The sequence below is a fragment of the Ursus arctos genome, unplaced genomic scaffold (genome assembly GCF_023065955.2).
Source record: "Ursus arctos isolate Adak ecotype North America unplaced genomic scaffold, UrsArc2.0 scaffold_34, whole genome shotgun sequence".
Taxonomy (NCBI): Eukaryota; Metazoa; Chordata; class Mammalia; order Carnivora; family Ursidae; genus Ursus; species Ursus arctos.
The window spans coordinates 20305022-20317042 of NW_026623030.1; the positions used below are offsets into that span (position 1 = coordinate 20305022).

At 50.2% G+C, this 12021-nt stretch overlaps 1 protein-coding gene across 4 annotated transcripts in view; it reads left to right on the plus strand.

Annotated features, from left to right (window-relative positions):
• Positions 1–12021, plus strand: part of TBX5 (T-box transcription factor 5) — an 85217-nt gene that overhangs the window by 70742 nt on the left and 2454 nt on the right. For all 4 annotated transcript variants that reach the window (XM_057306083.1, XM_057306085.1, XM_057306084.1 and 1 more), the window contains exon 8: positions 3388–3614. In XM_057306083.1, the coding sequence (XP_057162066.1) occupies positions 3388–3614 (227 nt within the window). The remainder of the gene's footprint in view (positions 1–3387; positions 3615–12021) is intronic.

Consider the following 12021-nt stretch of genomic DNA (forward strand, 5'->3'; position numbering starts at 1 on the left):
GGCCTCATCCCAGAAAGTGGGGACAAAATCAGTACCAACTTCATAGGGTCACAGAGAGGATGGAAGGGGCCGGTGCAGCGTCCTTCGTGCTGTGTGAGATGTAACGTTCTTGGTATCTGACCTGACGTCAGGTGGACTCTTAAGATGTAAAAGAATAGTTGGTTTCTGGCAAAAGTCACAACTAAGTTGGGGATTTACTGATACGTATTTCTTCTAGGGAGGAGTTTTTTGTTTTTTGTGTTTTTTTAAAAGATTTTTATTTATTTATTTGACACACACACACAGAGAGAGCACAAGCAGGGGGAGCGGCAGGCAGAGGGAGAGGGAGAAGCAGGCTTTCTTCTGAGCGGGGAGCCGGATGTGGGGCTTGACCCCAGGACCCTGGGATCATGACCCGAGCCAAAGGCAGATGCTTCACTGACGGAGCCACCCAGGCGCTCCTAGGGAGGAGTTCTTAGCCCGTTTGGTGCCATGGGCCTCTCTGCTGTTCTGGTGAAACGTGTGGGTCACACTTCTCAGAAGAATATGATTAAATGCGTCCTATCGAATGCGTAGATTGCAAAAAGAAAACCAGTTATCCTGAAACGTACTTATCAACATATTTTTAAATGGCGCTATGGAATCACGTGCGCTTTATAAATGTCTTATCCAGTAGCAGGTCTAAAACAACTGTAATTCTGAAGCCGCGATAAGCACAGATTGTATCTTGAGGCATCCGCAGCAGCTGCGGTGGAAATGAAATTATTTCATTTTCTGTTGATGACAGTCGCTAGGGCTGCTAATACAACCGTGGCTTGTTGCCTACATTTGTAACAGAAAGGAATGCTAAATTTCAATTCAAGATTAGTGAAAATAAAGACGTCATCTTAAAAATCCAAATTTAGACCCTTAAGTTTCCCCCTGAGTAAAGGCCTCCCAAGTGAAGGAGACAGGCGTATGGAGCCTGCTTCCTCCTGAGAAATTCTGTGGGCTGAAAGCATGAGTCATTTTGAGAAGGCATAACAGAAGTTTCTATTACGTGCCAGGTATTTTCTCGGGCATATGGTGGGATCTTTTCAACAGTCTCATGAGGCTCAGAAAGGTTAAGTGCCTCACCCAAGGCCACACAGCATTAGATGGCAAATCTTTTAGAGAACACATATCTTTCCGAATCCAACTCCTTTGTTCTTTCCACTATATCCAGATTCTTAAATATCTAAATAAAAATCAGGGTCCAGTGGGTTCTCCAGGCATAGGAAGGTGTCGAGGAGGCTCAGGGTAGAACGCTGTGGTTTCTCCACGTCATCTCTGTGTTCTCCTCATTTTCACAGTTGACGAAACTAAGACTTAGCAAGGCGACCTGCTTTATCTGAGCCCACAGAGTTAGCAAGGACATTGGGCTGGGTGTGCCACAGGCTTGGCGGGGGGGCTGGAGGACTCTCTCTGGGGGTTTTATGAAGACTGGGCATTTCCTGGGAAGTAGCAGCTTTCCTTTTATTTATTGTTTTTAAGATTTAATTATTTATTTGACAGAGACATAGCGAGAGAGGGAGCACAAGCAAGGGGGGGGTGGGAGAGGGAGAAGCAGGCTTCCCACTGAGCAGGAAGCCTGATGCGGGGCTCGATCCCAGGATCCCAGGGTCATGACCCGAGCTGAAGGCAGACGCTTCACAGACTGAGCCACCCAGGTGCCCCTGACTTGAACAACTTCTTAGGAAAATGCATAGTCATTGGATTGCTACAGCTACGTTGTCGTATGCTTTTAAGAAAAGGGGTGCTATCCAGTTGCCTGCCAGAAAGGAGACGCTGGATCACCCCTCCACCAGCCTGCACAGTGTCATTGTGATTCTCCTGCTGGCAATTTCCTCTCCCGGCCCCACACGTTGGCAGCCCCCTCCCCTGCGTGGATGAGCCCGTGTTCCAGGTCAGGCCATTCTCTTACGCGTGCGTGCGGAAGCTTCTCTCCATTCTACCTCTGATCTTAGAGCCACCCCTCCTCCCAGCTCCTTTGCAGACTCCCCCTCTGACCCTCCCTTACCCACCTGGCTTCCTGTGGGGCTCCCAGGGCTGCTGAGCCCACCTCCCTCCTTCCCGGGGGGGGGGGCGGTTCTGTTGATGTCTGCACGCTCTCGTGAGGCAGAGAATGGGCGTACTGGTATGAAAGCTCAAGGCAAGGGCATGTGGACGGTGTATCCTAAGAGGGTGAGGAACCACATTTTGAGCCTTTGGAAGGATGCTCTTCATAGGATGTCACTGGATTTTATTCTGCTTGGCTTACCCGTGTGACCACTGAGGCTCCGAAGGGCACATAGGCTGTAAGTGATGGGGATGGGGCGTGAGTCTGGATCTGCCTCATCTTAGATCCCATGCTCTGTTTCCTTTGTCCTTGCTCTTCCTTCTCCCTTCCTTCCTCTCTCTCCCTCTCTTTCTCTCTCCTTTTACTCTCTCAGAGCAATGGCGGTAGTGATGATGCTTGCTGTTCGTGGAGCACTTGCTGTGTTCAGCCTTTCACAACTGGTAACTCATTTCTTCTCTCAGCAGCGCTTTGAACTGGGGATTTTTACTAGCCCTATTTCACAGATGGGAAAACCGAGGCATGGAGGTGAAATTAAATATTATGTCAGTGGCGACAAGTACAGCCGCTCAAAAGGAAATTCGAAGGCACAGGCAGCAAACTACTCAGGTTAGGGGGACCGAGGATCATACCTGACTATCCTAGGTGGTCAAAGACTTCTTTACTAATGTTGGACGACGACCTCAGCCCTGTTTTAAAGTTGGAAACCCAGAAGTTCAGTCTAGGTGACCGCTCAGCTCTTCCAGCTTTTGAATTAGGGAATTCAAAGACATATACATAAGATTGATACTATGGACTATGAGAAACAAACTGAGGGCTACAGAGGGGAGGGGGGTGGGGGAATGGGATAGACCGGTGATGGGTAGTAAGGAGGGCACATATTGCATGGTGCACTGGGTGTTATACACAACTAATGAATCATCGAGCCTTACATCGGAAACCGGGGATGTACTGTATGGTGACTAACATAATATAATAAAAAATCATTATTAAAAAAAAAAAAAGACATATACATAAGATTGAAATATTTCAAAATGCCATGTGAAGAGGGGTTCCTCATGGGGGATGCTTATTTACCTTTTGGCATACACGTAGAACTATTCATAAACCTACTCGCCTAACATATAAGGCATGAAAAGTTCGTGCATGGATATATGTGTCTGTGGCATTTGATGGACTTGGGTATAACTAGATCACTGTCCTCATCAAAGACTCCTTTGTTTATTATTCTGCGATGCATTTCTGGTAGATTCTTTGACCCTGTGGTTCAGCCAGTGGGGGGAAATCTGTATCGGGGCACTGATCAATGTTGTTTCCCATCTTTTCTCTTTCAGTAAAGAATATCCCGTGGTTCCCAGGAGCACCGTAAGACAAAAAGTAGCCTCCAACCACAGTCCTTTCAGCAGTGAGCCTCGAGCTCTCTCTGCCTCATCCAACTTGGGGTCCCAGTACCAGTGCGAGAATGGTGTGTCCGGCCCCTCCCAGGACCTCCTGCCCCCACCCAACCCATACCCACTGCCCCAGGAGCACGGTCAGATTTACCATTGCACCAAGAGGAAAGGTGAGTGTGATGACCCCTTTCTGGTTTTCCTTCCTTTCCTTGGGAAAGAAAACAAAGTACACATAACTACATTTATTTATTTAAAAAATGTAAGCAATATAAAAATCCATGGAAATTGTAAAAAATTCAAACTCTATCAGTAAAAGTGAAGAACCTCCCTTGACACGTCTCCTCCAGTTCTGGCCCCTTCCTTGGGGAAAGCTTATTTGAACCGTCCAGTCCTATTTAATTGATTTACACGTGCACACGCGCGCCTCTGTGTGCAGAGACACATAAAAATAGTTTTGTTTTTACTTTTAACGGTTCACATTAGTCTGTCTGTATTTTGCAACTGGCATTTCTCAGCCTCGAGAATATGTTGTCGATGATCTTTTCATGAACCTAGAGCTGCCTCGTGCTTTTAGCTGCTGAAGAGAAAATATTGCCTCTAAAAGGATGAAGCAGAGTTTATTTTTCACTCCCACGAGTGAACGGTGTGGCTGGTTCTAGCGTTTCTGGTTGTATTACAAGCCGGGCTGCAGGGATCCTACTTGTGGGTGGGTGTGCTTTGGTCTATGTGGTAGGGTTTCTCTTGGGTGGATTCTGAGCTCTTTCCAGATCAAAATCAAAAAAAAAAAAAAAAAAAAGAAAAGAAAAAAATCACAACTGATCTTCTCTCTTTTGCATTGTCTTTAAATCTAGTTTAAATTCGGCCTGAGACCCTTCATTGTTTTCTTTGCCAAATGAGAAACGGGTGACTTTTCCTACGTCCTCTGAGTCGAGGGCTGTAATACAAAAGAAAATTTCCGGTGGCACATTTTTTGAGCCAGAGTCGAAGCAGGTGTGGTTGAGTTCAGCTTAATAGAACGTTTGCTTGTGTGAACGGCAGACCAGCATGGTGGGGACGGCATGGGCGACAGCACCAGACGACACAGGCTCGAGTCTCAACTCCGCCACCAGCTTCTTGTGTGGCCTCAGCCAGCTGTCCTGGCCTCTCTGTGCCTCAGTTTCCCACCTTGTAAATGGTACCTGAGTTCCCCAGAGCACCTGATAGTCAGAGCGTGCCCAGCAGGTGTTAGGTCTGATTTTGTGAGTGGCAGGTACGGCTCCCTCTATGAGCAACCATAGAGGAAGAGAAGGGAAGCTGCTTCTCTGGGTGAAGTTTCGAGAAAGCAGATATGGGGTGGGGGGCAGGAACCACGTACAATTGGGATGAATCCCACCTTTGCCATTTGCAGATTTTTATGATTCGGGTCAAGTTCCTTAACTGCTCTAAGCCTTATTTTTTTCTAATCTGTAGATGTGGTCTCATGATTGGACCTGTCCCCTAGGCACGGTATGACGATGTCATCAAAGTGCGCTTGCCGTATTTAGCACAGGGTTGACCCAACAAGCAGTCCCTGGTTTGCTCCAGCAGCCCCAGATCTTGGTCTTCGAGAGTGGCCTGTCATACCTCCCAGCCTCAGTGGCCATCTCGATGCCTTTAGAAGTCCAGCGCCCAGTATCTGGAACAACTGCTTCCTCCTCCTCCTCCTCCTCCTCCTCCTCCTCCTTCTCCTTCTTCTTCTAAATCAACTCCCTAACAAGAACGGATGGAAACGGATGCCTTGGCAGGCTTCTCTGAGCTGAGGTTACTTGGGGAAAGTAACACAGTTTGACTCTTTGACATTTACTGATCTCGCGTTTTGAAGGAGAGAAGGGCTGTCATTGGTTCAAGCCTGGGGCTGGGGAGCTGACCTGGGCGAGGCTGAGTTTCCAGACTTAACCTGAAGCCCATCCAAGCTCCTTGGATCTCAAAGGCCTGAACAATTATATCACCCCAACAGGCCCCCTGGCCCGTCTCCCAGCGTGTCCATGGTCGCCTGGGCTGGAGCCCAGACGCCTGCAAACATGTCAGCCTCTTCAGGCACGAGCAGGGGTTAAGGACGTCCCCTGGGGCACAGGTACCCGCATGAAGTTTCTGGTCTATGTCCTATGGAAGGGAAGCCCTGCCTAGGTTCTATGCCATAGCCTTTCGACAACACTATAAAGTACGTGCTATTATTCACCCACTTTACAAACAGGGAAACTGAGGCTCAGAAAGGTAAAATCATGTGTTCATGGTTCCGGAAGGTGGGAGCTCTGCCTGAGCTCTGAGTCACACTGTAGACGGTCCTCATTACCTTTGCTTCACAGCCACAACCTCAAAATGCCATCTTTCACCAGAGATCGGTCTTGAGACTGAGTCAGACGTACTGATTAGAGCTCACCGGGTTTGAATTAGGGAGTTCTGCTGATTAAATGAATGCCAGGCCGAAACAAGGGGAGGAAGAAGTTAGAAAGCATCCAGGTACTTTTTTAGGCTCCCTATGTACAGCGGCATCCTTGTAAGGTGGTGTGAGAAGGCTTTGAATGCAAGGGGATCGACCCCTCCGTTGACGTGAGCAGATGACCCGCACACACAGGGTGTTTGGAGGGATCCTCAGGTGAGCTCAGGGTCAACTTGAGGTGGCCGCTGGGGAAGCCGGACTTGGTGGCTGGTCTGCCACAGGACATCACAGCCTCTGATGCTTTCCAGCAGTGGGGCCACGGGCAAGCTGCTTGCTTTCTCAGCCTCAACTCCCTTTTCTGCAAAATGAGGCTTACAGTAGCACCTCCCCCGTGGGGCCGTGATGAGATGGAATGAGGGGGTCCCTGCGAAGTGCCTGGAACCGCGCCCGACACACAAGTGCTCCGTGCGAGGTAGCGGGGCCACCGCTCTGCTCTCAGGATGCTCACGGTTGCAGGCGGGTCAGATGTGTAATTATTCATGGTGACATAATTGTCTGATTAAAATGGCGATCTGATGCTATGAAGGAGACGGGCAACGTCCGTTGCGTGTGCTGTGGGGGTATGACGCGGGAGGGGAGTCGGGGGATTTAAGCCAAGGTCTGCATAGCAGGGTCTGGGTGGAAAAAGAGGGTAGATAGGTGGGGATCCAGGCAGAGAGAAGGGGAGCCAGCCCCCACTGGGGAGCGCACCCAGGGCCAGTGTGGCTGGAGCGCAGTGAGGGGAAGTGGAGGCAGACGAACAACAGAGAAAGGCAGGAGCCAGCACGCTGCCAGCCCTTGTAAGCCATTTTAAGGACTTTAGATTTTTTTAAAAAAGATTATATTTATTTATGAGAGAGACTGAGAGAGAAAGAGAGAGAGAGAAAGTGAACGCACGAGGAGGGGTAGGAGCAGAGGGAGAAGGACAAGCAGACGCCATGCTGGGCAGGGAGTCCGATGCGGGGCTCGATCCCAGGACCCTGAGATCATAACCTGAGCCAAAATCAAGAATCAGAGACTCAAACAACAGAGCCACCCAGGGGCCCCAGGACTTTAGATTTTATCCTGACCCCAACGGGCAGCCATCAGAGGGGTTTCGACCTGGGAGGGACGTGATGAGGTTGTGTTTCGAAGCAGGTGCTTTGCTGTGACTGGGGGGAACGAGGATTGGCTGCAGAGCTCTGCCGCGAGCCTGTTGCAGGCTACGAGGCGGGAAATGACGGTGCTCAGCCCCCGGGGCGGGCACGAGAGCTGCGGGCGCGGGTACAGTCAGGCCCCGGGGGACCCGATGCCAATAACAAGGTGAAGAATGACCCCCTTTCCACAGATGCAGAAACAGGCTCAGAGAGATTGAGTGACTTGTCCAGCGTCACCCGGCTCATGAGTGGTCCTGCCCCAAGTTCACGCCACGGTCCGTGCATTTGGGGCGCATGGGACGTGCACCCTGCAGGACCCCTTTCACCTTGCCACAAACCTCTGCCCTTCTCACCTCCCTCCACCCCCAAAAGGGAGCTCCTGGGGACAGGGAACATTCCAGCTGAGCTCTGTCTGTCCCGTGTGACAAAAGCAATTCATCATCAGCCTCCATTGTAAGGTGATAAGGACTCAGCAAGGTTTCCTTCAGTTTGGGATTCCCGTGAAGCGATAGCTCCATGGGTGGCTCCCCCCCCCCCCCCCCCCGCCCCTGCCTGCCCCACTATCTGACTTCCCTTCATTGTCTGTCTCCTTTCCAATGAGCCCAGGAGGCAGGCCCAACAAAATGTCAAAGGGCCAGGCCGGCCAGAGGGTTTCTTGTGTTTGGACCCAGCTGTCTCCAAACTATCTCTCCCGATGGATGGAGCCGAAAGAGCCGGGAAGGTCTTTTATCAATGCCACTCAATCAAATCCAGGGCCCCGTGGCCCGGGAGAGCACTTGTCTGTCTTTCTTTCCCCCTCCCACCCTGATAACTGCCCCCCCCCCCCCCCCGCCCAACCTTAGAAATCAGAGGCAACCCAAATAAAGATTTGAGCAAAGCCATTGACTGCCCTGGCTATTCAAAGGGAAGTGGGGGGTGGGGGCAGGGAGGAGGAAGGGGATATAGTAAAGGGCTCTGTGGGGTGCTTTTTGTTTTAGAGTAATTTCCAGTCGTTTCCTTCACTGGATCCTCATTCTAGCCCCTGAGCTGGGGTTGGGAGGCAGTGGTGGTGCCCTCCCTCCTCATTTTGCAGGCATAACAAGGGACTAGGAGGTTCAATTAGCTTCTCAAGGTCATGTGGCTCGTGAGTGGCAGATCTGGGATGCATTCGTGAAATAAATATTGGTTGAGCCTTTCTTTTCTACCGGACGCTGTCCCGAGTACGTGGGATAAGGGGAGAGCAAGGGGGCAAAGGTCCCTGCTCTCCCGAAACTTGTATTCTCATCGGGGAGACAGATAATAAGCAAATAAGTAAATGTCATGATTTTCAGGCAGTGGTTCAGCGAGGGTTGGACCCGAGTCTTTTGATTCCCAATTGAGAATCTTCTCACAATACCGATTCAATCTGTCCCACTTTGAGCTAAGAACTAACATTACGGGGACACACACACACCATCCGTCCGTCTGTCCATCCATCTATCCATCCCTCCATCCAACAGGTCAAGGTTACCATCTTTTCATATTTTCTGGACACAGCAAGTTTCATGAAAGCCGAAAGGCTAGGCTGTCTCTCAGCGAGAGCACTATGTTGTGACTCAGAAGGCCTGTATCGTAGTTCCCTTTCTGACTTGCTGAAGGTCCCCCAGCCGAGGAATGGCGGTTCACCAGGATCTTTTATCTGAATGAACCCAATCAGCAAAAGAAATGACCCACTTGGGAATAGTGACAATATTTGCTTAATGGGATGAGCAATTTAAAAGCAGCCTTGTGAGTTTTCTTGCTCTGGAATCCACCCAGACACCTTGAAGCATTGGACAGCGGCCACAGAGCCGTCTGTCCGATCTTCTAAGAGGGAAAAGAGAGGAAACCCGTGTTCCTTGGGCAGATAAGATTTGAACACTTTATTATCATCTCCTGCAAGAATTTTAAGCATTATCCCCCTACGTCGTGAAGAACGGAGATTGGGATATGGTGCAGTGGTCTGCCCAAGGTCACATAGCCAGGGAGAGTCAGAGACGTGCCGTATAAAAACTGTCCTCTGGAATGATCATTAAAGCCACCTATCCAGACTCAGAACCCACTTGAAAAAATGCAGGGGGCGGGATATTTCACAGCGCTAGGTGGTGATGGGGCTCAGAATCAGGAAGGGCTTTCCTGTTATGCAAGAGACTCAGTTGGGTTTGGGACAGGTAGAATATAATTGACCGCTCTGACTACACACCGTTCTGAAACTGAGCTCTGGACCTGTCTTCTGCAAGACCTGATGCTTGACTACCCATTCCGTGGCCGTGGAAGGGAGACACGACTCGGCTGGGCAAGAGGTCTTTGCTGTTGACCGGTTATCAGGCTCCCAATAAAGAGAAAGAAATCAAACCATGACCCAAACAAACTCAGGGATTGTATCCCCACCACTGATCACCACCGACCTGAAAATTGGATCTGTGCTTTGGAATTTCTTTGCAACGTGATGAGGTCCAAGAGGAATTTGAGAACGCTCGGGACCCGCTTTCATGAATAAGCCAGCCTTTTGCTTTTCTTAGGACTCTGCATCAGATCTTTGGGTTATTAAAGACTGGAATGTGTAATTTTATGATTTTCCAAAATGTGCTCCGGCCTTTTTCATATTATTCTTCCTTTTTTTGCTTGTAACAAATCTGGAAGGGGATCAGAAACTCGGGAATGGTTCGTTTGCCTTGTTTTTTTTCTCTTGCCAAGGGCACCCTGCAGCTGTACTCTTGATTATTGAAAAGGGGAACGCCCTGGTTAAATGGAAAACCCAAAGGTTATGATTCTAGCAACAATGGGAACATTCAGATTTATGGATCCGGGGCGGGGGGGGGGGGAAGTTGAGGGGTGGGTTGGAAGGAAGCATGGAGGCACGAGGGAGGAGGTGGGGAGGACAGAACAAGTCGAGTGTAACCATGTCTTCAAGACTCCAAAGACAAATGCCCCGTTGAAGGGTGAGAAAAGTGGCCACCGGCTCATCTGGATGTCTTCAAACATCTGGGTGGTTGGCATGATGCAGATAAAGCACCTGGAAGAGAGGCCGCATTTTTGGCTTTTATTTTGGACAAATGTTTGGGCGTCCTATGGGGCCCAGATGTGTCCCAGAAAGAGTCTAGCTAAAAATAAATGTGGTGGCGGGGAGGTGGGTACAATCCCAGCGTAGATGGGTTTTGATGGGGCAGGGTTTTTATCCACCTGTGGGTGTCACGCCCACGGAAGCGTTCGGCAGAATCCAAACCCAAGCTATCCTGCTCGATTTGGGGAGCTGTTTTAAAATCCGGTGCAAAACCAAAGGACCCCTTGTGGTGTGAAGCTTTATATGCAAGGACCACTTCCCATTCACCGAGTATCAGCCTTCCGTGGTCACTGCTCAGGGTGGGATGGAGAGGGTCCCCCCTCTCCTCCAAAGTACACTGAGCAGGACCCTGGCTATGTATTGACGGCTCGATGCCCAGCCCCTGGCGCTTGGTAGCGGCTCAGTACATCTCTGCTGGATGACTAGGTGAGTGGCGTTGGGTGTGAGAAATGGAGAGAGCTGGAAGCAAGGTGTGGTTGGCAAGGAAGCCAGATGTGGCTTCGATTCCAGCCCCTTCCTAGTTCCGTGACCTTGGGGAAGCTCTCTTCTCTGAGTTGTTTCTGCCTCTGTGACAGGCCTGAGAGGGGCCCCCTGGAGGAATTCCTGTGAGATCAGGGAAAGGTCGCTTAGTAGGTGCTCAATACATAATAACGACCATCTCCTGCCTTTATCTGGTTCCACGTCCTGCCCCCAGGCCCCCGACCATCACAGAGAGGTGCAGGAATGCCCCAGTGTTTCCTTTCTCTTCACGCCCCCCCCCCCCCAACAGACTCTTTTTCTTAACACGTATTGATTTGAAAGAGATTGGAAGATGAGGACGGAAAAATCTGCAGGTTGGGGGATAAAATTCCAGCGAAGGAATGAATCTGGGTTGAGGTTTACACCTTGGTCGAAACTCTCAAGCGTTGCTTCCCCGAAGGAAACACCTGGAGGTGTGTTAATCTGTATTAGGTCTGCCCAGAGACTGACTGGTGGTGTTTCCCTTGCAGCAAGAGCTGCTCTTGATGACAGATATCAGATTTACGTGCTTGATTTATTGAATTCTTAGCGGCCAGGTGAGGTAAGTATTACTAACTCTGATTTAGACATGCAGAGCGTGGGTCTCAGGGCACATGCCCTGCTGCTGGCCCACAGACAGGAAGTAGGAGAACCAGATCGAAACTCAGCTACGTCTGTGCTTCTTAACTTGGGATCTGGATTTTAGGGGATCCCTCAGCTCCCAAAATGTGTGCAACGCTGTGCGAGGCACACAGGCGGTTTTCAAGACGTTGTGTTTTTCTCGGAGAGAGCCCAGCCCTTGTGATCGTTCCTGAAAGAGGCAGCGACCCCAAAGTAGCTACGGAAAACCCTCTTTCAGAGACAGAATGATCTCCACAACACTACGCTGGGGACTAGCTGGTGTCTGGGGGCAGGGAAGTGACTTTTTCAATAAGGAAACGGTGACCCGTTAAGTTGTACCGACTCTAACAGATACTAACTGGGACTTGCCAACAGAGGTGTCAGGGAAGGATCTGGGGATTCGCCGAAGCTCCCGTCCATCTGTGCACTTGTCCATCTGTCCTTCCGTCTGTTGCACAGATACTCAGTGCATGCCTTCCTGCGTAGCATGGTCCCAAAGTGCGGAGACTTGTAATTCTAACTCCCCCCCGCCCCACTGTTTAGCAGCCGTGTAAGTCAGACCTCGAGCGAGTTGCTTGACCTCTCTGGGCTTCTGTTTTGTGAGCTGCACAACGGGGATCCTCACAGAGCCCACCCCATGGGGTTGCTGGGCAGGCTGCATGGGGTCCCTTCCGGTTAGCACTCCGAACAGCACCAGGCAGAGTATAAAAGCCGTTTGTGTGCGTTCATGCTGTTATCTTGGACGGTATTATCATTATTTTGGTTCCGAGGTACGTTCTGGATTCTGGGGGCACAGACAATGTCCCGCCTTTGGGAATGTTCAT